The sequence below is a fragment of the Colossoma macropomum genome, unplaced genomic scaffold, assembly GCF_904425465.1.
Source record: "Colossoma macropomum unplaced genomic scaffold, Colossoma_macropomum, whole genome shotgun sequence".
NCBI classification, from domain to species: Eukaryota; Metazoa; Chordata; class Actinopteri; order Characiformes; family Serrasalmidae; genus Colossoma; species Colossoma macropomum.
In genome coordinates this window covers 14,570,067-14,595,268 of record NW_023494785.1, presented here as the reverse complement: position 1 = coordinate 14,595,268, position 25,202 = coordinate 14,570,067, and the positions used below count along the sequence as shown (strand labels likewise).

The 25,202-nt window shown below is 41.6% G+C and overlaps 1 protein-coding gene across 1 annotated transcript; it reads right to left on the bottom strand.

Annotated features, from left to right (window-relative positions):
• Positions 1-65: 65 nt before the first annotated feature.
• Positions 66-24,775, bottom strand: gon4l (gon-4-like (C. elegans)). Its single transcript, XM_036583577.1, is given in 32 exon segments — positions 66-731; positions 835-937; positions 1,763-2,069; positions 2,246-2,435; positions 4,643-4,756; positions 4,892-5,206; positions 5,476-5,619; positions 5,897-6,094; positions 6,392-6,555; positions 6,715-7,000; positions 7,373-8,593; positions 8,595-9,650; positions 9,856-9,972; positions 10,141-10,291; positions 10,522-10,672; positions 10,945-11,110; positions 11,719-11,805; positions 13,767-13,968; positions 17,324-17,442; positions 17,532-17,572; positions 17,708-17,809; positions 19,417-19,630; positions 20,301-20,489; positions 21,350-21,472; positions 21,578-21,676; positions 21,803-21,853; positions 21,972-22,022; positions 22,128-22,202; positions 22,359-22,588; positions 22,806-22,910; positions 23,420-23,649; positions 24,664-24,775. Coding segments are annotated over 31 exon segments (6,702 nt in total). The 5' UTR covers positions 23,637-23,649; positions 24,664-24,775; the 3' UTR covers positions 66-617.
• Between the last annotated feature and the right edge of the window lie 427 nt (positions 24,776-25,202).

Below are 25,202 nucleotides of genomic sequence, written 5' to 3'. Positions count from 1 at the left end.
AGTAACATAAGCTATGACAGCTTACGATGTTTAAAATGACAATACAGTACAACATAAGCTAAATATATAAATACAAAGGAGACTTTTATTCAGTGCTTGCCATCCAGATCATTTTTCTTAAGCAAGTTTTTCTCTCACCAAAATGTACAGGAAACATACAGTAAACCATACAAGAAAAAGTGAAAACAAATCTAGATATAAAAATACTGTACATATCAGGGACTTGCCCCCTTTTTAAGTCAAATATATACAATTCACCTGTCCACAATTACACAAGTACCGCAAGAGTCCAAGCTGGCCTTGTGCAGTAGCACATTCAAAAAGTACCCTTGCAAGACCATACAGTTATTTTGTCCTTTGCAAAGTCTCTCCAATCTCTTGGAGCAAGCAGCTGCCAATCTTGTTTAGTTTGCTGGTGATGAACTTGTTCTATTTTTGTAGCTCTGCATGTCCAGGCTTCCCATAAAACCTGTTTTCATGTCACAGAGGGATATCCTGAAAGCAGGTTATGTTCGACGAATTCATATTATACATCAGCAAGACATGGACCCATGGTCCTTGTCATGTTTCCATGGTTAATCTGTAAAGATGAAGGTGTATCTCAGCCTGTGATCATGTCAGTCCTGCTCCTCATCAGTGGCTGATTGCTGTTCAGTGCCCTCATCCTCCGAACTGGCCTGACGAGCTGAGGTGTGGAACAGACGCATCAGGTCCCGAAACCTCTTGGAAACCTACAGAACACAGTACATAGAGAGAAGTGTTTCAGAACTCAAAGAATGAAAATTTATTTAACGCCTTTATTTATGAAGTAATGTTCCGAAAAGTGTTTAGTACCTCAGTGGCAGTTTTGTTGCCAAGCTGTGCTGACACAGCTTGAAAGGTGCTCTGATTGGCCCCTTGCTGTTGACAGGCAGTTAGAATGACTCTATCAGCCTCTCTGGAAACAAAAAAGTTTAATTAAAAGATGTGAACTAGTATCAACAAATGACTAGAATGGTTATAGCTTTTATTTAAAAAGATAATAATTTTACACCTAATAACAAAATTTAAAAGCATAAACATTTGGCAATGTATACAGACATTGATTTCTAGTACGTAACTGCTAAACCTCAACAATTCTGGAGCTGTAGCTCAGCTGGCTGTAGGCTAATTAAAGGCAAATTCCACCAATTTATCAACATGGACGTATAATCAAATTGTTCATATGTAAACAAAGTTGTTCAGAGTGGTTTAATGTGAAATACGCACTCTGGAGAAATCTGCAACCAGTTACAACCCCTGGTGGTAATGGGAACCAGGGGTTGCAATGTCGTCAACACAAACATAGCCATTTGAAACCATGCATGCTGGGTTTTAAATTTAATACTGATATTGGTAAAATAGCAGTAGATTAAAAAGAACGTTTTGGGATGTCATTTTACATTTCAATTTCAATGTATTTAAAAATATGTTTAGGCAAAAATCCTCTCATAAATATTGTAAATCAATGTGTCAGGTAACAAAGGTAACAAAGGCATCAGGCAATGTATTTGTAACTGTTTTAAGTAATAGCTTTTATGTGAGGTAGCTTTTAGAGACAATAAATGCTTTGGACATCAGGTTCCCATCACCAACACTGTGAACAATTCTGACACTAAGTTTATCTAGAAAGGGACATTTCACACCAACCTACTCTGAATGACCATTTACATCTTTATGATCAACTCCTGTAGAATAAAAAAAAATTGCCACTGAGTCTAGTGAATTGCAAGCTGTTGCTGACCTGGTCCAAAGGACAACCTTCTCTCCACTGGGTGTGAGGGAGATGTTCTTAGCACAGACAGGCATGTCAGAGGACGGGCTCTGTCGACTCTGTTGCATCATCTCTCTCTCTCCTGACTGAGGAAGAGGAGAAGGATCAGGGTGTTCAGCTGCTGTCCCTTCATCCCTGCTGAGCTTAGAGGAAGAAGAACAGTGCTCCCTGTCTCCCTCCTTCCACTCCTCCTCCTCATCCTCCTCTTCATCATCTCTCTCATCAGGGTTGGGAGGAGGGTCTCCTTCACTGCCCTCCCATGCTTGTCCCTCTGGCTCTGATAAACAAAGAGACCGGGAATCTGTCAAGACTGATTAAAACGCGCCGTTCTGCAAATGCTCTGTGTTAACTATTTTGTAATTGTAAACAAGTGTATATTGATACAAACAATAAGAACAACATAACAAAATGAAAAGGGCGCTGTTGGTAACTGCATTATAACCGAATATATACCATGATGTGGACTGTTTGCCCCACTGCCAGACTCATCTTTAACCCCTGTTTCTGTTTCTGTCTCTTTCTCTTCCTCTCTCTCTTCTGCTCCTCTTTCAAACTCTTCCCTTTCTTCCCCTCTCTCAGGTAGAGGGTCTGCTGTAGGGAATGAGGGATCACCACTCTTTAGTGCCTTGGAGCCTTCAGTGCCCTAAAGAGCAAAGAAACACACGTTTGTGCTGTGTCTTAATTTGGAACATCAAAATCATTAAAAGTAAACTTTTTTTTTAAGGAAAAAAATTGGACTATTTATTAAATTAGGGTGTACTTGGGGGTGGGGGAAAAAATTGATTCTTAGATGCATTGCAATGCGGACGTGGACGATTCTGAATCGATTCACAGACGTCAAAAATCGATTTTCTAAATATTTAATTTATAACGTAATGTTGACGGAACGCGAAGGGCGGAACTTGGAAATGGGTAAGTGCAGCACCCAGACAGTCTGAGGCGGCACATAACAAAACACAGTGGGATGAGCGAGAAATCCGACCGGCTCCCTCTGCATTAAAAGCCAGGTTAGGTCAGGAGTCACACCCCAAATGTTAAGAAGAGCCATTTTGTCCTTCCAACAAAAATCAAACCACCTTGGGAGCCACAACATTTAATGTCCAGTATGTCTCAGTATGTGTTAATGTCCTAATATAGACTAAACAATATAAACGAAAACGCAGATTTACTCTACTCTGCTTTAAGATTTAGCTATAGCCGCTTTTCTTCCATCTCCGCCAGAAAACTTTTCCTCAAAAGTTGAATAGTTTCTTGTAAAATGTCTTTCAGCTTTCGGCTGTTTTACGAGGCTGAAGTCACTTCTCATTCGCCAGCTTCTTGCTGAACTTTCCCGCTCCACCTTAAATTCTGACTGTGGCGCCGAAGGTAAATGCGGCACCATTTAAGGTGGAACAGGAAAATTAGAAAGAGAAGCGACTTCATCTTCGCAACTTTTTAGTGTTTGACAGTCTCTCGTTGCTTATAAATATGAACAAGTCCATTCGTCTCCAAATGTTCATCTGTCTTTCTCTTTTCCTTTTTCGTTCACTACTAGCTCGGCGAAACCTCGTTGCTAGGTGACCTGCAGTCTGCACGCCAATTCTCAGTCGTTGCGAAACAGGGCTTTCGCACAATGTTGCACACGTCCTGTCTCGAAGATATTTTACTGACACAGCGACCCCCCCCGACTCTCTACCACGAGACCAAAACCGAAGTTATAAAATCACTAAAGAAAACGGGTAGGACGGCTATAACGTACTGCGTGGTCATCCATCACCACTGGATCTTATTTCACCGTAACAGTGCATTTGATCACAGATGAGTGGCAGCAGCGTCTCCAAACAAGAGCAGTGAATGAGAGCCTTCCAGTTCACTTGCCACATCACTTCCATTTGTTTTATTAATAAAAGATATTGGACATAAATGCATTATGGATCATTACAAATACTTAGCTTTAAAAGTACCAGGTCCTCAGACAGTAAGAAAATAGAAATGCTGCAGAAAAAAAAGATGCATCGAGATGCATCGATAATCGTTTTATAATTGCATTGCAGCCCTCTGAATCGTAATCGAATCGTGAGGTGCCTAGAGATTCCCACCCCTAGAGTGTACAGTATCAGTATAGTATTTAGATGCCTTTGAACTGGCAAAGGCTGTTGAGAGTTCCTTGGACAGCAAAGAAAATAAATAAATTGATCCTCAAACAAATCTTGTTTTATCATCTTTTCTTATTTTGGACAAATTCGGAGAAGAACTGATTCAGAACCAATGAATGGATACAATCAGAGGAATCAGAAGTCAGAAACAACTTGTTAGCACGTAATAATAATAATAGTATAGATGATCTTAATCATTCTGTCCCTGACTCTATCTCCGCGTATGGCTTAGAGGCCAGCGTCCTTCTCTCCCCTGATATGACCCAGTCTACGTCAGGCCGTCAGTCTCTCGCAAGAGAGAGCCAGTCTTATACTGCTGGGGCACCTCCCCAAATGAGCATGAGCTGTCCACGATTAGGGGAGGCACACTCATCGAGTGCTGGTGGCAAACATAGCAACTCCGCCTCTTCTCCACCCACACTCAAATATTGGACTTGTTTCCTGCTTATAAACACTACGGATTGAGATTTTGGGGGCTTATTTTTTTGACATGAGCAGTATAAGTAGAATCAAGACATTAACACAATATCAAACATCAAATTCAAATCCTGACCTTAGTTTTGAAAATTCTTCTACTTCTTCCATTTATTATTATTGTACATTAAATATTTGTTATATTAAATATTGTATGATTGTTTAGAGTATTATGTCATTTGTCAAATAAGAATTAAATAAGAAAATGGACAAACATATATAGGTGGGGAGAACATGACACCTTGTTGCCATGGCAGCGTGGGCAGCCTTTCCTCTTATGTCGCCGATGCTTAGCTTCATGACTGGAGTCGTGGCAGTGGCAGGGGCAGTCCTTCTCTGGCCAATCACAGTCCTGCTGACAACATCACATTATAAAATCTGGATCTTAAAATGAACAAATGAGTGAATGAATGAGTGAGTGAATAAGTGGTTTTGATAAGTGTATATAGGTGAAATATTACTCTCATCATATCCCTACCAGTTTGCTCACCTTGTAGTTCCTGTGCGTGCCCAGCTCTTTCCTTCTCCTGTTCCTGCCTGTCATCTGTGGTATCTTGTGTGTTTCCTCTTCTTCTTCCAAATCAGGGAGTGTGACTTCCTCAAACCCACCACTCACCCCTCCACCACTTGCCAAGCTCACACCTCCATCTCCTCCCTCCGGCCCGCTCCCTGCTTCCTCAGGCCACACTGCTTCCTCAAACTGCCCTGGGCGTGCTGGGGGTGGACGGAGATCATCAAAAAATATAGAGAATTCTCCCTGCAGGTGTGTATGACCTTTAAGGAGGGTGGCCATCTGTGCCTTCAGCTAAGACACCAAAATAGAACAGGATTATTATTATTATTCAAGTAAAAGGAGCAGTAGTATAAGTAAAAAGCACAATCTTATACTATTTTATTAACACAATAAATGAGCCCATGACCATGGTTTATCTGAGTGTAGGAAAATAAGCAGTAGCTTATTAAACTTAAGACTGAAAATCTGGATACAGGATCCAGAACCTAAAGTGGCTTTTTAGTGAAAGTCTCTCATTGACACCGCAACATGTAATAAATCCCTACCATGTCCTGTCTTACCTCCTCTATGCCTGCAGGTGTGAGGGCTGACCCGGTCTGCAGCGCTCTTACAATCTTCTGGTAATGAGAGGGATTCTCACCAAAACTGATCTCCAGCTGCCTCAGGAACCTCCTGCTTCGCTCAAATGCCTGCTGTTCCTCAAACTAGTAAGGGGATGGGGGGAACAAAAAAAAACAAAAAAACACAGCACTTTAATGTATTATTTATTGAAAAGTCTATCACACTGAGAAATTGCATTGATAGGATTATATTTCAACTGAGGATTTGGTATTTTTTGTTCTTATTATTGCAATCATACCTATACATTTTGATATTTTTACCTAAAAATGTAAGAGAAACTTAATTCTCAATTATCTAGAAAGGTCATAAATGAATGCTATAATGAAAGACTGAGCAGAGAAAAGGATAAAAGGTTCACACCAGTCCACACTCCAGAGCCTGCTCTGGGAGGAGGAAAGCTGCAAAGTCACTCAGTAGCTCAGGCCAGTCTTTGAGGAGAGGTTTTAGCTGAGAGAAAAGTTCCACTGCACTACGGCTCTCCCCTCCTTGCTCAAACTCATACAGCAGACTCAAAAACTCCTCCATTTTACCAGGGGAATCCTGCATAGCCTCCCGCACCTAAGACAGAAAAACAGGGACAGGGAGATGAAGCGAACTGACTTATTAACAGAAATAAGATTTCAAATTATCAGTTGATAACTACTTTCCATGTAAACTTGGAATAGTTCAATAATTTAGAGGTATATCCGTGTCTTCAGAAGGCAGAAGCCAGTAGAAGCTGAGATTACTGCCTGTAGTCATTGATAGTACGATACAGATATGGCAGACATTAGAGATTACATTGAAAAACTCTGGACTTTTGTTCTGTAGAGTCATGGTTTCAACTATTGGCAACTATCAACCAAGTCCACCGACCCTGTTGAGGTAGGCCTGTGCAAAGGCAATGTCCTTGCTCTCCCTCAGTGGATCATTATCCAGGATGTGGTCATCATAAAGGAGGAGAAGTTTAGAGGTATCCTTGCTGCCTCGTTCTTGCCGCCTGCTCCGCTTTAGACTACGGGGTGGAGGCCGACCACGACCTGTGGAGGGCAATGAATAATTCAATCAAAGTTCTCATTATCCAGTCACATCAAAAAGCTCAATATTCTCTGTAGTCTAAGAGAAGTTTGGATCAGCACAGTATTCAAGATTCAGCAAATACGAAAACACAGGTAGAAGCCCATGACTTAAACTCTGACCTCTCCCACGTCCAGCTCCTTTCCCACTGGTCTGTGGAGGGTCGTCGCCCTGCGGCACGTCTCCTTCAGGCAGTTTTCCTCCATCTCCTTCTGTGGGTTCCAGCTCCTCACCTTTCATTGCCCCATCCTCCTCATCTTCAGAGTTCTCCTCCTGGGAGTTTTGAGAGATAGGGGAGGTGGGGGAAGTTGGTGAAGTGGGCGAGTTTGGAGAGTTGTCCTCTTCTGAATCTCCTTCCCCGCACAGTCTTCGCTCCGATGCCAACCACGTCAACTTTTCCATTGTCTCCTGTAGTAGTGAGCAGAAAACAAAAGGAAAGAACAGGAGCCACATGATATATATTCTGCAAAACGCTTCCCAAGCGGTGCAACATTGTAAACTGACTAAGAAAAAGCAAGGTAAGTGAGAAACCACTGCACATCTCACTTCACCTCTGGAAATACAGTCAACAGCATTCCTAGTCATGGATGGCACGACAGAACCCCCAGGCCACTAGGGACATGCCTGTTTACCATGCAATCACCCTATATCTGTGCTACAATGGAGCTGTACCGAAAGTTTTTTTTTTATGTATGGTTCTTTTACAATGCTACTTTCTGCTTCATTCTTGGCGTTGAACACAAAGACACTTTTCCCTAAAATCAAAGATGCAGCACAAACCTGCAGTTCAGGCACTGAGAGGACAGATTCCTCTGATGCCGATGACATCACTTCCTCTTCATCTTCATCTTGCGTGAGCTCATCAAAGTCCTCCTCTTCCTCTTCACGTTCTCCATCTCCATCCTTTTCTTCATCATTCTTATCTCCTCCTCCATTCCCCTGCCTCCCTCCATCACTATCTCCTTCTCCACCACCTCCTCCATCTCCTCTCTTCTCTCCTTCATTTCCACCTCTTTCTTCACCTCCTCTACGCTCTCCATTCTGCTGCCCCTCTCCCTCATCCCCTTCTCTTCTGTTTGCCTCGCTTTGTCCCTGCCCTCCTCCGGATGGTTCCTGGTTCTCGGCTCCTGAAGTGAAAGCCAGCAACCCTGGTATTTTGTTACAGTCCTTCTCCTTAATGTTTTTACCAAAGTAGCTGCCAGGTTCATCTCTGTCTTGTCTCTGTTCTTCAGGTCTAGGGCTGCCCCTGGTGTCCTCAGTTATGTTCTCTGAGCTTCTGTCCACATTACTGCTGTTGAGACAGGAGTGTGGGCTACAGGAGGACTCTGACAGTGTAAGAAGGGGGCTTCCAAAAAGGGCCCCTGCCATCTCCTCTCCACCTACCTCTGCTCCCAACTCCATCTCCTCTTTCCACACCTCACTACCACCACTGTCCGTGCATGGCGGAGCCGTGACATGGACCACAGCACCTCCTGAAGGCAGCCCAACACTGAGTGACAAACGACCTTCACTAACATTTGGCTGACTTGAGGTGTGAAAAGTCTTGGATTTAGATAGCGTAGTGTGTTGCTGAGGCACTCTGCTTTCTCCCTCAGCAGCATGCAGCACTGGATGCTTTGGGATCAGACTGCTTTTGGGCACAAGAAGGAACTGTGGTGTGCCTTCCTGTGAAGCTGCCTGAACCAGCACATACTGGGAATTATCACCTGGTAGACCAGTCAATCTGGACAGGTTGTGAAGGCCAGTAGCTGGTGATGTAGCTCCACTGCAACTGTTCTGAGGCAGTAGTGAACTAGAGATGAGATTTGTAGTGCTTAGGTTATCTAGAGTGTTCAGTGAGGAGGCACTTTGGTGATCCGTCACTGGAACATCACATGCAAGTTCACCCTTTATGTTGTTCAAGGCAGGACTGTGCGAGGAGTGTTCCTGCTGGTCCAGGGTTGGCACTGCAGGGCTTGATTTGAGGTTTTCAACAGCTTCTAGAGGGGGAGGAGTATGTGAGGAAAAGAACAGGACCAGACTTCAATTTAAACTCACTCTCAGCAAGTTCCTTAGGACAGTCTACGCTTGGGATTCCGACACTGTTGCTAGGCAACAATGGCCTGGCCAGTGTTCCTACGTGAGGGAGGCTGCTGACGGGTTGAGTGGTTAAATCTTGAGGAGGGCTGTTGGAAGACTTCACCCATCCCTGTGCGGTAACTTGTGGATGGACAGCAGCAGCACCCAGTAATGAGGAAGGCTGGATGATGACCACAGATGGAGCTGCACTTTCAATGTTTTCAGCAAAATTTGCAGTGCCCTGTTCCACAACTGGTGCGGTGGCAGCCAGATTCACACTCACTTCTGCACCAGGAGTGAGGGGTATAAGCTGTGTCAGCTGAGGGCCTTGATTTAATGGAGAGGGCTGGATAGGAAGCAACTTTCTAGGCACAAATCGTTTCTTAGGCATCTCTGTTTTCAGTGGCACAGACTGTATAACACACGTGGTAACTACCCTGTTACTGGAGACAGGGGCGCTACAGGATACAGCTGGAGTTGAGGGTATCTGGACTATAGCAGGAGGCAAACTAGCAGGAGGCTCTGCAGGGTTAACACAACCTTGCTGTGGAACAACATACTGAAAGTTAGCAGGACCAACACTGCTTAATGGCACCGTTCCATGAGCAGGTGTGGAGGTTACCTGGCTCACTGGGAGAGCCCCATTTACCGGGATGCAAGGGGTCTGGGTCAACAGAATTACCCCTTGAGAGGGAAGAGGTGCTGGGACTTTTGGCAATAAATTAACTGTGCCTGTAGCACAAGGAGGGGCTTTAGCCAATGGTGTAAGAGCAGGCTGTGCAAAACCATGCAGAGGGCGAGGTTTTGGCGGTCGAGCAGAACTTTGGCGCCTGGCCGAGGGATGTAGTAGGAGAGTCAAACCTTTAGGGATGTATCGAGGGTACTGTGTTCTTTCTGGAAAGATGAGGGGAGGTGAAGTGTTAGTTGCCTTACTATCAGACTGTGTTCTCTCTTCTGACTGGCTCCCAAACACTGCTTTATGGATGTGTGGCAAGCTTTTCTGTAAAAAAAGAATTCAACATTAGGACAATTCATTTCATTTTATTCATTTCAGTATTTGTGGCAGTGTAATAACTCCAGTATGAAAAACATTTATTAAATAAATTCTTCTCACCTCACTGACTCATTATTTTGTACATTTATTTCTTAAAAATATATACATATTTTTTGGCTAATTTATTTTCAGGAGAAGTTTTGTACTGTACCCGAAGCCAATTGGGCATGATGTTCTTCTCTCTCTCCACAGGGGAGCGCTCCTCTCCAGGGACAACTGGAGAGCAGGCCACTGGTAGAGGAGGAACAATGCGGTTTTGGCAGTAATACTACAGAAAAGAAAATAAAAGAACATTTCAGGTCAGTCCTCTGATAACATAAGACATCCCTTTGCAATTGCGCCATAAATAGTATTTGTACCTAGAGAAAGCAGATCTCTTAATTATCACAACTACAAGTATATAAAAGATGTATACTGATTATTAAATGTGAAGCACCTTGATGATATTGTCTGCAGCCCTGCTTGAGCACATGTCCTTCACACGAACCCGCAGCTGCTCCAGCTTCTTAGGCAAAATGAGATACTGGCTCATTAGATGGTAGGGGAACTCTGTCTCACTAAAGTGCTTCAGACCCAGAACAATTAGACTTGAAGTGGGGGGAAAAAAAACACGAGAATTAACAAAGAAAAAAGCTAGGGTTCACCACATCAGTGCCACCTCATAACTGTCACAAGTCACTGTTATGAGCCTAACATGTGCCTCTTAAGTTTGTTTTGGTATTTCTATCAGCATTCTGGCATTCTGCTGACTCTCACTGTTTGAATCATCTCTTCAGAATCTGAGTAAAATAAAGTGTAGGGTAACTGAGTAGCATACCCATCTTCTCCCTTGGTGTAGAAGTTCTTGCTGCGTGGGGGTTGCAGAGCTGGGTCCAGGCTGCAGTGGGGTAATAACTCTGGGTAGAGGAACACAGATCGAGTGGCAAAAAGCCAGGCCAGGTGTGCTGGGAGCAACGGATAGGAATGAACTGCAGAGACAGAGACAATGAAACACACAATAATACTTTCCACATGTTAACATGTTGGACAGAATAACGATCCAGCTTCCCCTACACAAGTAACAAGGGTCAGAGTAACAAAAACCCCAAATATATGATATAGTTTGAAGCACATATATCTTAAACTAAGTATTTTATTTGTGCTCACAGCCATCCTAAATGATATTTTAAAAATAAACCTTAAGTACATATTAAAGATGGTACAACATAGGACATACTAGCAACCTTGTGAGATGTCTCACCAGCATGTGATCGTGTGGCTTTGACTGAAGGAGAGGGAGTGTGCTTCAGCTCTTCTAGCAAGTTCAGAGATGGCTGCAGGTTACACACCCTGAATGAACTCCTGAACCTGGGGTGAACCATTGCTCTCACTTGCTCTGCACGCTCTGCAAATGACTGCAACTCGGTCTGAAACACAGTACAGAAAACCAATACAGCACTACTCAACTGCAATAAGCCAAACTCTACACTTTGTAACAGTCAGTAATAGGTAAGACGAGACAAACACACAGTAATTTCATGCAAACAGCAAATATCACTTAGACTTCATTCACGTGTCCAGATATTTTTCCAGACCGTTTTTTCTGTTTTGGCCTCCAAAAATGCCACTTTTGGTCACTGAACATGTGGATGGCCAAAACGCATCTTTTTGAAAATGCTGACATAACAGTATTAACTTGCGTATGCCTGTTTTCATGAGTGTTCAAAGCTCTGCCTGAAATATGGCTGATGACTGCATTGTTACTGTGTGCTCAGCAATCTGGAGGGGTGTGTGTGTGTGTGTGTGTGTGTGTGTGTGTGTGTGTGTGTGTGTGTGTGTGTATGTGTGTGGACTACGCCTCATTTATTGTGGTTAGATTTAGTAGTTTACCATAGCTTTCTGTTGTTTTATGGAAACATCCTGAGAGCAGCAAGTCTCATTGCCTCAGGTTGATCAAGGATATCCTCATTCAAGGACATTTTTGCACTGATGTAAGACGAACCCGTCTAAGAGAAGAGGAGAAATTGATATTTACCAGGAATAGTCTGGTGGTGCTGGCCTGGCTCTGCAGTGCCTCCACGGGGCTACACAGCATATTCACCTGGGTCAGGAGTTGGACATGCTGCAGGGAAAAAAGGTGAGAATCTACTAACTGGTGAAGGACAACAAATTATACAATGATTTAATTTTATTTTTACACCTGGGAAAAGCTGAAAGAAAAAAGGTATGGATATGAGCCCACAATTCAGTTAATCACTCTCATAACTACATAATATGTAGTGGTGTGAAAAAGTGTTTGCCCCCTTCCTGATTTCTTATTCTTTTGCATGTTTGTCACACTTAAATGTTTCAGATCACCAAACAAATTTAAAATATTAGACAAAGATAACACAAGTAAGCACAAAATGCAGTTTATAAATGAAGATCTTTATTATTAAGGAAAAAGAAATCCAATTCCACAGGGGCCTGTGTGAAAAAGTGATTGCCCCTAAACATAAGAACTGATTGGGCCACTCTTAGCAGCAACAACTGCAATCAAGGGTTTGCGATAACTGGCAATGAGTCTTTTACAGCGCTGTGTAGGAATTTAGGCCCACTCATCTTTGCAGAATTGTTGTAATTCAGCCACACTGGAGGGTTTCCGAGCATGAACTGCCTTTTTAAGGTCATGCCACAGCATCTCAATCGGATTCAGATCATTGTCCTGCTGCAGAACCCAAGTGCGCTTTAGCTTGAGGTCACGAACAGATGGCCAGACATTCTCCTTCAGTATTTTTTTGGTAGACAGCAGAATTCATGGTTCCATTTACCACAGCAAGTCTTCCAGGTCCTGAAGCTGCAAAACAGCCCCAGACCATCACACTACCACCACCATATTTTACTGTTGGTATGATGTTCCTTTTCTGAAATGATGCGTTACTTCTACGCCAGATGTAATGGGACATACGCCTTCCAAAAAGTTCAACTTTTGTCTAGTCAGTCCACAGAGTATTCTCCCAAAAGTCTTGGGGATCATCAAGATGTTTTCTGGCAAAACTGAGACGAGCCTTTATGTTCTTTTTGCTCAGCAGTGGTTTTCGTCTTGGAACTCTGCCATGCAGGCCATTTTTGCCCAGTCTCTTTCTTATGGTGGAGTCATGAACACTGACCTTAACTGAGGCAAGTGAGGCCTGCAGTTCTTTGGATGTTGTTGTGGGGTCTTTTGTGACCTCTTGGATGAGTCGTCGCTGCGCTCTTGGGGTAATTTTAGTCAGCCGGCCACTCCTGGGAAGGTTCACCACTGTTCCATGTTTTCGTCATTTGTGGATAATGGCTCTCAATGTAGTTTGCTGGAGTCCCAAAGCTTTGAAAATGGCTTTATAACCTTTTCCAGACTGAGAGATCTTTGTTTCTCATTTGTTCCTGAATTTCTCTGGATCGCTGCATGATGTCTAGCTTTTGAGGATCTTTTGGTCTACTTCACTTTGTCAGGCAGGTCCTATTTAAGTGATTTCTTGATTGAGAACAGGTGTGGCAGTAATCAGGCCTGGGTGTGGCTAGGGAAATTGAACTCAGCTTTTCAAAGATGTGATAAACTACAGTTAATTTATGTTTTAATGGGGGGTGGGTGGGGGGGGGCAATCACTTTTTCACACAGGGCCCTGTAGGTTTGGATTTTTTTTTCCCCTTAATAATAAAGACCTTCATTTATAAACTGCATTTTGTGTTTACTTGTGTTATCTTTGTCTAATATTTAAATTAGTTTGGTGATCTGAAACATTTAAGTGTGACAAACATACAAAAGAATAAGAAATCAGGAAGGGGGCAAACACTTTTTCACACCACTGTACACATTAGTTTAATAGTAGTGACCAAATAGTAATCATAGTCAGTCAGTAACACAATAGTTAAGGACTATGATTTCATGATGTGGTCATTAAAGAAGTTTGATAATAAATCTTAAAATTAATTACTGAACAATACTGAACAAAACTGAAGGAATTAAGGGAGATGAATGATGTAATGTTAGGTATTAAGTGCCTGTATTTATCAGAAAGTGTCACTGTTTCCTGTCAACCTAATATCAGGCTCCATTCTCCATACCTGCTGGATCTGCTGCTGCAGCTGTCGTTTCTGGGTGGGCGTTACCACCAATGTGCAGGGGGGCGGGATGAGCACCATGGTGGGCCCTGGTGTGCTCAAGCTGGGACGGTTCTGCTGTTCTCTCCGCTGCTGGAGAGCGTCTAGCTGCTCTCGGACTGTACGCCTACACGTGGTCAACATGTGGGCCAGAGGCTCCTCAAACCTTTACACAGCCACACAGAAGAGTTTTAATAAGTTAAAACACACATGCACTAATAAAACACATGTGCACAGATCATAGAAATCATAGTAAATTTGCCCATACTGCACATCCGCCACATATCCCCCCCCGACATTTTTAATGAATTAAAAACACTAATTTCAATTTCACTATTTCGATACTCAAGCAAAAAAAATAAATAAAAAATAAAAAGACATGTACCACTAGAATATATACAACTTATGTACAAAATAAATAAACAAGTAAATAAATAAAAGATGTAAATGTATAACACAAAGTATTAATAAACAGTGAGCATCAAAGTTTCTTTAATAACAGAAACATGTCTTGGAACCAGGGAAATTCCCTTCCAAATCCCTGTTTTACAGCCATATTCATGTAATAAAAAAAAACTCTCACGCTTCATTGAGCATGATTTGCCCATAAGCTCTCTCAGCCTAACCGTACTAAAAGTCAATTAAAGCTTAGTCACACACACACACTCCCCCAAAGAGAACAGAACAGAGTCTCACATCCACACAAACACACATACAGGGCTTTATGTCAACGTGGAAAAAGGCAGAACAGACGTCACTGTGGCTCGTTAACATTTTGAGCTTCACATCAGGCAGGAGATGAGCGTCTGTTCCCAGAGCTACGTGACGCCCACAAGCACACATATGCCACGCTGAACAAACCCCCAAGGTGAACAGTCTCTCAGCCAGTATCACAGAGAATCTGGGATATGGAACTTAACATGAGCTGGGGCCCAACATATTTGAACATTTTGTGACCGATACCAATAACCGATTATTGGTGCTTTAAACTCAGAGAGATCGTTTATTAAATATAAATATTCATGTACACTATACAGCCCAAAGTATGCGGACAGCTCTGTAAAATGTGCCGTCATATGATGTCACCAAGCCAGCCTGTGAAATTTCTGCTCCAGTCAAATTTAAGTCCTATTATCGTAAAATGGAAGCAGCTAGGAGCAACAACAGCTAAGCCTCGAATTGGTAAATCATGCAAACTCAAAACGGGGCCACCAAGTGTTGATGTGTGCAGTGCATAAAAATCTCATATCCTCTGTTCCATCACTCACTACAAAGTTCCAGACTGCCCCTGGGAGCAACATTAGCACAAGAACTGTGAGAGCTTCACAAAAAGGGTTTCTATGTCTGAGAAGCTACACCCAACTTCTGTGCAGTGCCAAATGCTGGTTGGAATGGTGTAAAGCACACGGTGACTGGACTCCGTGTGAAACTGGAGTGATAAATCACACTTTACTATCTGGCAGTCTGATGGACAAATCTGGGTTTACCTGATGTCAGCAAAACGCAACCTACTCAAATGAATGGTGCCAACAGTGAAGTTCGGCTGAGGAGAAATAATGATCTGGGACTGTTTTTCAGGGTTTACAACATACTTCCAGCACTGTGGAAAGAGTCTGGGGAAGGCCCTTTCCTGTTCCAGCAATGGCAGGTATGTATATGAAAAATATTGTATATTGGCATCGGCTCACATTTCCCAAAACGGTACATCCCTACAATTTACATTTATAAATGTAATTATTTCTAATTCAGTTAATTGCTCTACTCAGTTGTACAAGCACTGAAAAAATGAGGGTCACAGAGTGGCAACAGCGATGGACAGAGGGGAACAAAGGTAGTTGTTTGTGGGTGTGGACCAGGCATGTAGCAGCCATCTAATCCAGTAAATAAGGTCTATTCCTGTAACTTTGCTTGAACTCACATGTACATGTAGATGACAGAATTAACAAAATCCAACTTATATCCTACCACTGAAACATTCACACATGACTGGTGTACAGCTGGAGTATGTGTGTGTCTCTGTGTGTAAATCTGTGCACCTTCCTGCTCAACTCTGTGTGTTCAAACGATGTATTTGCATCTATGCACATGTGTGTGCGTGAGACCAAGCCTGGGGACACAGCTGCTATCTATTCCGGTAAATGAGATCTATTCCTGTCTGCCATACCTGGAACCTGCACGTCTCTCACACACACCTTTCAACAGGAGATAGGATTAGCATCCTCAAACACACTCCCAGCAATTCACAAACACACACCTGTATGCTCTCGGCAGTGAATAAGTGTTAGTACGTGTTCACTCGTGTTTTGTAGCTCTTAAGTGTTCACACTGAACTTACTCTCTGCCATAAGTCAGGTGACACCGTGAGCGCATCAATCTGCCTCCCTACCCAAACAGACACAGCACCCCTCTGCTGCTCTGTCCCAAAGGGAGAACTGTGTATACACATTTGCTATAAATATTTTATTTTGTTTATTTCATTTTGACAGTGTGTGTGAAAGTATGTGTGAGAGATTGTGAGATTGTATTTATAGTTTCTGGTAGCACTGCCGTGTCGGTAAAGCTTACTACAGTCGACTCAAACGTCTGTGGCTGAGACACTACTTGCACATCCACAAAGGTACTGGATGGAGTTCCATCACTCCAGAGAGCAGTTCCACAGCTCCACAGCCCAGTAGGGTTTTATAACCTTTTAAGTGACGCTTGGCATTAGGCATGGTGACTGTAGGCTCAGGTATGGCTGCTCCAGAGCATCCCTTTCTATTGGCAATACTTTTCAATGGATATTATAGCTGTGTGCGTGAGCAATTGTCAGCAATAGGTGCACCTTAAAGCAACTTTTGGATACATAGCATATGCTGAATTTTTTAAAACACAGCATTATTGCCGCATACACCACGTCAAAAAAAAAATAAAATAAATTGTGATATGACCGAGGACCATTTAGACTAGAGCAGTGGTTTGGCCAAGTATTACAGCAGTGGCGATGTGCTTTACAGAATACGTGCCCAGAGGCACACTCTTGGATTCACAGACACAGCAGCAGATGCTAGATAGCACTGTGTCAACAAGAACACGAGAGAGGGGGGCAAAGCAAAAGAAAAACAAAAGAATAAAAAAAACAATGAAAAGAAAGAATAGAAAAATCTAAGAGTATTTTGCTCATTTTGAATGCATGTAATGCAGCAGTCAGATGGAATGCAAAAAAAAATTGCTTGGCGGAAATGCAATCCACTTGAAAGGGAAAACGTGGGAATGCAGTGGTCTCATCTTTCTTCAAAAAGAAGAACTGTTCCTGAGTCAACATAATGCTCCTTGTTGCTCGATGTGGAAAAGGTAAGTGGGTTGTGCTGGAAAAGGGGGACTGGGTGGGGTGGGGTGACTTTTCATTTCTGCCCAGCAAAGAAAATAACGATGCAACAGTTGTGACTACAGCTTAACACCACAAAAACAGAAAGAGAAAATGTTCATTCTAAATGCACAAATTATGGATTGGATCATTGGATAGGTAAAGTGTATTGTACCGAATAGCTTGCGGGACATTGAATTTAGCAGCGCTCTGTGGCGATATCTCTTCGTCCCGCTCCTCGTCTTCCTCATGGCCCTCGTCATCCTGCTCATTGGCTCCCAATTCATCCTGGAACTAAGGAGGAGATATAAAAGTGAGCACATACCAAAACAGCGTTTTAAAAAGACATTTGGTTTATTATTCCTTATTTTGAATCCTCTTACAGTTTCAAACAGTTCCTCCAAAAGCTCATTAACTTCCTTCTCTGCAGGAAGAATTAGAAGCAAAATACTGAGTTACAAGAAAAGACAAAGTGCTTTAAAGTGAACAGATGTGGTTATCTAATGACAAAGAATCATTTAACAGCGTCTTATAGGAGTGACAGCCTGACTGAACTCACTGGTAATGCGAACTGCTCGATCATTACGGTAGTCCTCCAAATCTGGCTCATCAAGATCATCAAGGAAGTTATACTCGGGATCATCGTCATCATCACCCTCCTCTGAAAGAGAGAATGAATGGAGAGAGAGAGAGAGAGAGAGAGAGAGAGAGAGAGAGAGAGAGAGAGAGAGAAAGAGAGAGACAGACAGACAGAGAGAGAGACAGACAGACAGAGACAGAGAAAGAGAGAGTGAGAGAGATAGAGAGAGAGAAAGAGAGAGAGACAGACAGACAGAGAGAAAAAAGAGAGAGAGAGATAGACAGACAGGCATGCAGAGAGAGAGAGATTATAAGAATGTGTCAATAAACAAACAAGACTGACAAAGCACAATATTGTGCAGTGTTGGATGGTATTAATCAAATTCAAAATTATAATATTTTCCAAATATATCACAATAAAAAATCTATTTACTTACTTTTTATACATTTAAAAACGTTCCTTAAAAAAACACTGCAGTTAACTAGGTTTGTTATCTATGGAAGCCCCATTTTTTTTATTATACTCTCTTATGATTAAGTTAGTTTGCATTTGTTTCCTCAATATATTGAGTTACTTGTCATTATCATGAGATAATGACATAAAATAGTACATAGATCATAACAATACACCACACTTGTACCTACTGACAGAAGGACATCCTGAACATTCATGATAAATATGTTTTTCCCTTGCTGCAGTCTCACAGCCATGAATTTAAATGGTATGGCTTTTCACAATCTCAGAACAAACAAAAAGTTTCTTTCACAGAATGCTGGTGTACTGCAGAGTGTAACCACAGCAAACATCAGGCTCAGATTCTTAACTGGACCACCAGCAATACTGACCAATACAGACCTCAAATTAAATTCTGCCAGTGCCCTCAGTGCACAGAACTAACTGATACACACCCTGATTATTGTTTGATACTTTCTATGTAGGTCCACCGCTTGCCCTGCAAGATAACAGCAGCAAGATTTCATACTAATTATGTTGTTACCTCGAGAAAAAGTGCAGAGGAAATGATTGTTATACAAGGAATGTTTGCTAAGTCAACATAACATAACGACACAAATAACTATGTGAAAGTAATTAAAATAATCTAGTAAAAAACACTAGAAATCTAGAAAACACTAATCCATGGTTTTAGGACTTCTAAAGTTATCCATCAACACACAAAAAAAAACTAATAAATATTGTTTTGAGACATCAAGTTTGGTACACCATTGTAGATGATGTATCTTCCAGCACAAAGGCTTGGAAAAGAGAGGGAAATAGAGAGATGACTCAGTGTAAGGGCTACAGACTACACAAATGTGGCCACACAAAAGGGGTGCAAACATAAACACACTCAAATAGTGGTGATGCATAAAAGGAGATGAGTAGGGGAAAGGTCAGGGAACAAAAACAGAAGAGGGCAAACAGACACTCAGCCATTAAACCACAAGGACGCACAAACATAGACACATTAAACTAAGTACAGACAGACACCACATCTAAAGTAAGCCATTAAAACGTTGTGAAGCATCTGTCTAGGAAAACAGTCCTTGACAGCACGTCTCATTAGCAAATACCCCATGCTTACACTCTAACCTTTAGTCCACTGCCAGCCCATGGTTCTGAAATGCAGACTTATCCCTATCTCAGCTTGAATTTATTTAAATCCTTTTGTGTAGTGTGTGAACTCTGACCTTCATTGTCCAGTTGTGAGGTCATTAGGCCCTGTAGCCACTGGCTCCACTCTCTGTCCTCCAGCGCAGAGACGCAGTCATACATGTCTGGCGTGATGTCAGGAGCGCGCAGTTCTGCCTCCAGCTGGTCCAGCGGGACGTCCCTCAATGGGCGCTTTGAACGTGTACGGCATGCCACCAGGCTTTCCTCTGCACTTTCACTACTGCTCAGAGTCTGAAATACAGGGGATTTAGAAGTTCTTTAAATCCAAAAAGATTTACGGACTTGGATTCTCACTATCTGCTTATCATTGGAGATAATGTGGATCTACATAAACATAAATAAAGTCCCACACCTATAAATCCACCTATAAGTATAGTTACAGCTCTAATTTAACCCACCTCATTCAGATAATTACACTCTTCACAAGCGTGTGGAAATCACAGCTAGCTGAGTTAAATTATAGTGGGAACTAAACCTTGCAGGGCAGAAAAGACATGCAGAAACAGAGATAAACAGCCATACACATCAGGAGGAATTTTCAGTATTACATTACAGTGATATAGCTTAATTTACTCATGACCATAATTCATATTCCAACACCTGACAGTTGTTTTGGATTCAAAATACTGCCTGCTTAAAAAACAAATAAATTCAAGCAAAAGATCACGTGAAGACGGTCATAGATCTTTACATGAAAATGATCTGAAAATTCTATAATCATAGGACTTTTCTTGTTCATTTCAGCTCAACCCAAATGTGCCCCTGCTATGGTTATTCACTTGGCCTGATATTGAATGACAGTTGTGACATGGACAGAGCTGAGATAAAGGTAAATTATAGATAATCTAGGAAGAGCACTTCAAAGTATACCCTCAGGAAAGGCATGTAGCTGTCCATGTACCTGTCCATGTACCTGGTAAGGCTCCATGCAGAGGGGGTTGAGCTCCAACTCCTGATCCACAGCATCCAATTTCTCCATAAAAGAGTCAAAGGCCTTAGGGGGCCGGGAGGAGCCGCAGGACTGAGAGGGAGGAGCAGGAGGGCCCATAGGCACCACTTCTACTCTCAGATGCCTTGATGGCCTGGGCTTCTGTAGGGCAGAATGTACATTTATGTGCAATTTTAAACTTCATCTGACTACATCAAATAACCGAATAACGGTGAACAAATGAACGAAGATGAAATTTGAAATCAAAAAGTTTGATATTGACTTTTTATTAAAGTTTTGAAAAGGACTAACGTTCCCTTAATGTAAACTACTACAACACAACTATTAGCAGGCACTGCTTAGTTATTGGTGGTAGAGGTGAACAAAAACACTTCTGGAAACATGTTAGATAATTAAATTAGATATTTAAACATCTTAATGGCCCTTACAGGGGAATTCCTTAGATTGTTCAAAACATCTGCACAATTAAAAAATTAAGATGTAAACAAAGTCATTCAGAGTGATGTGACGTGAGATGCTCCATTCTAGAGAACCTTACTAAGTTAAATTGTTCACAGTGGTAGGAACCTGATATCTGAAGCATTTAGTTCCTCTAAAATCCTTCTTACAAAAAAGTTATTTCACAAAAAGGTAAACATTAAAAGATATCCTATTCAGTAAGCTTCTCTACAATTAACCATTTCATATCAAACCACTCTGGATGAGTTTGTTTACATCAACTGAATTATGCAGAAAAAATGGTGGGATTCTCCTTCAAATGTGTAAACAAACATACACATCCTTCACAACACCTTTAACGATGTACAGAAAATATGAAAAGATATAGAAAAAGGCCTCTCTATTCACCCTTTTCCTGGACGTCTTATATGTGGACCTACACTTTAACCTTAAGAAAAAAGTTAAAATATACAGACCCTCAATATCCCAAATTGTATGGGGTCCTCAAATCGAAGTTCTAAACTCTTATTGGGAAGAACTGTGTGTAAATTGTTACAAGTTACCGGTCGTGGACTACTGCTCCTTTCTTCATCGCACTCGGAGAGCTCTATGGGTGTGCAAGAGCGACCTCGTCTACTGATGCGTGGTGACGATGCTATGCTGTCCATGTCACTCTCCAGAATAGTCTGAGAGTCACAAATACACAATCAATTGCATTTATACTCCACAAATTATCAACTGTATGCTTGTTACTGTAGTTCTAACAGGCTGAGTAAGCAAAACATCAGCACCTCCTCTGCAGTCTCATCCTCTTCATCCTCATCAGGATGATACTCTTCGTCTGAAGAGTCTTCTTCATCCTCAAGAGGAATGTCTACAAATTGAGGAGGCTTAAGAAAATAGAGAGCAAGAGAAAGAAAAAATAAAAAAGCATTATTATTATTATTATTGCATTGTAACAAAACACAACTTACTGTAATGTTCAATAAGATACAGAAGACTCTACATTGGGATACCTTTATTTCATTTGATTTCTTGATGGGTGAAATGTTCCAGGTGGGTATTCCCTGAAAGACAAAGCAAAGTCAAAAGGACAAGGAAAATAATATATAAATCTCCACATGCAACACCAACATAAAATAAAGTTTTTGAGAACAAAAAGAGAAACAAAGACACCAAACGTACCACGCCTTTCTCAACAACCTCTTTGAGCTTTGAACGAGTCATCTTGGGCTCCTATGTTGAAAAGACAAGAGTATTTCAGGATGATTACATAAACCTAAAAAGTTACAAATGCTGGAAAATCTTATAACCTTTGATAAAAAGGGGAAAAATACATACAAACATGGGCATGTCCTGCGTCTCTCTAATGGCTGCTTTCATCATGGCCACTACGTGTTCATTAGTGATCACCTCCTGTAGTTGAACAAAAGCCAAGAGGAAAAACACAAGTGATTACATCTCCAGTGAACATAAACATGCTTGTTTAAACAGATAACCATCACACATTAAAGCTAATCAAAACTATTCAGTTTGAGCAAGGTCTGGTGCCATACCCTCAGCAGGACTTACATGAATAATGTTGCGCACGTTGACAGAGGTCAGGTTGTGTTGTTTGGACTTGATGGCTAAATCTCGGTCCAGTTTTCTGAACTCTGCTTCACTGTCCTCCTCCTGATCAGTTCCTTCAGCTGTCCCCTCTTTATCTGGCATTGATCTATCATTATTTGTTAGTATTCCTTTCTTCATTTTTCCACCTGTTTTTCTCCTTAGCTGGTCCTGTTTCTCACCTTTCTCTTCATCTACAGAGAAAAATACCAATCAAAATCAAGAATGAGACTAGATAACCCAATGGCAAGGACGCAGCATAAAATACAAAAGCTTTTCTAACTGCTTCTGTAAAGACTACATCACCAACATAACTTGCCATGTACAAATATCAGTTTAGTAAATTATTGTTAGTGTTTGAAATCAGACAATTCACAAAGTAAATTCAAAGATCCTGAAAGATGAACGCACCTAGTGTGATGACCAGTCCCAGCTCTGTGTCCTCTTCTGAGTGAAAGGCAGCTGACTCAGGACTGCTGGACGACTGCACACTGTCATTTTTCCTCTCTGAATTATCTATAAACAAACACACTAATCACTTTCTAGTGCCAGACCCACACACAAAAATAGCTTCAGTAAACTGCAGAGCACCTCAGTAGGAACACTGCTCAACCTTACAGTTCAATGACATGGTCTAAAGTAATGTTCAAAGTAGTGATGGTACAAGACCACTTTTCCAATACCAATGCCACTACTGAAACCTTGAGTACTGGAGCGATCCCTTGCACTTTTTTCTTTATAACTTACTAAGCTGTAAATAGAAATATTTTGTATAATATTTCTATACTAACACATCATGCTCAAACTACTCAAATACTATCTCTCCCTCACAGCTATATTATGTGCTTTCTGATGTTATGACTTATTTTACTTTGCTTTACATTTTGTGACAACAATCTTGTGATATTTTTTTAGGCTAGCTTGGGACTTAGAATTAGCATGCATTTATTTCCTCTGATCATCAGCCTGATGCTGACCTCAGGTTTGAACATTTAAACATATCTACCAGCTTCTTCTTACTGTACCTTGTGTCTGAACATGGCATTTAAATCTAGGAGAATGCCTTCTAGGAGAAGAAGAGTTCAGGGCCTTTCTCTTGTTAGGAGTGGAGATCTTCTTTTCTGGACTGAGTGTCAGTTTGCAGCCACCATGGGATCCAGAGACAGAATCCCTCCGGACAACTTTTGATGGAACAGTTTGAGGCTCTGGGGAGCTGGACTTGCGTCTTCGGCCCGTTTTCATCTCGCTTCTGGGGCTAATACAAATCGGAAAATTACACATTTGTGCTTGTCCAGTTCATTATTCTAATCAAACATTCCCAAGGAGACTTCATCTGGAATGCGAACTGAGCAATACATTTTATTTCCCTTAGCTTTAACACTTGAAGACCCATTAATCATCATTTAAAAGCACAAAGATGTGGAAGAGCAATGGTAACAGCAGAATTTCAAACATGACCAATAGATTTACAGCATTATGGACAATAATACTTTGCAATAATTGGAAATGACTGAAGGAAACAGTGTAAATACATTAATTAACTCACTGCTAGAGGGAAATTCAATAAAAGTAGGGCTTTATCATTCAGGGTCTATTGTATGTCCGTCACATATTATCATATCATTCACTGTCCCTACGACCTCAGTCTACCCAATGCAGACTCCCCAGGACACATTAGCTACCAGTCTGCGTAACCAATGTTGTTTTTGGTAAACATACACAGTAAGTTAGCTTGCAAGCTAAGCTGGCTAAAGCTAACTACTGCCTCCCATTGACCTAACTGATGCAAAGATGAAAGAGCGCTATTTTATGACTAATCTTGAACGAAAACATAAATTTCTGTCCACTGTCACAGTCTGGGGAGAATGGTGCTCAGGGCGGCCAGTTACCTTTAGCTAGCAAGCTAAATAGTCCATTCCTTTGTAAAGTACAAAACCTGTTAGCTGAATTGCTAACGTTGCACGTTATCTGTCGCCTCAGCAAGATAAACAGAAAACAAATATTTTCTTCTTTTTACACTATCTAACATATTTTATATTGTTGCTACAAGCTTCTCTAGACTACAGACAGCACCGACTGAAACAGAGCAATGTTGCTAGCTACATTCATTTATCTGGCTGCTAACAACACAGCTAAACAGCTAACTGATGTTAGCAGAAACGTTGTATTCACAGCTTTGTTCAGGTAACAGTGTCGTCTGTCCAACACTTTAGACAGGGGCCTTTTTCACCCCTTCAGTCATTTAATAAGCAACTAATAAACTGCTTACCCTGAAACAGCTCTTTGTAGCCATCAGTAGCTAGCTAGCTTCTGCACTAGCCAGCCGGTCCACAACAAACTGACGTTTCGCGGGTGATGCGACCATTTCCCATCCCGGAGGGCAAAAGTTGCAATCTACAACTACCGCCCCCTATAGGCTGAATACTAAGTCAAGTACATTGTGGATGGGTTTCCCAGGCAGGGAGTAAACCTAGTCCTGGACTATATAGCATTTTTCAGTTGAACGGAAAACGTAGTCCAGGACTAGCCTTAATTCTCGACTGGAAAACCTACAATGTATGTCCAAGAGTATCCAGACACCCCTTCAATATATGTCCAAGAGTATCCAGACACCCCTTCAACAAACTTAGTGCATTAGTGCATTAGTGCTAACGTTGCCTACAGCAGCTTTTCAACGTAGCTTCTCTGAAGGCATTAATGATATTGTTTATTCTTGATCATGATACTTTTACTAAACAAGACAGTAGAAAGCTAAACCCAGATACAGATAAATTAGCATCACTTATTAAAATTTAAGGACAGATACAT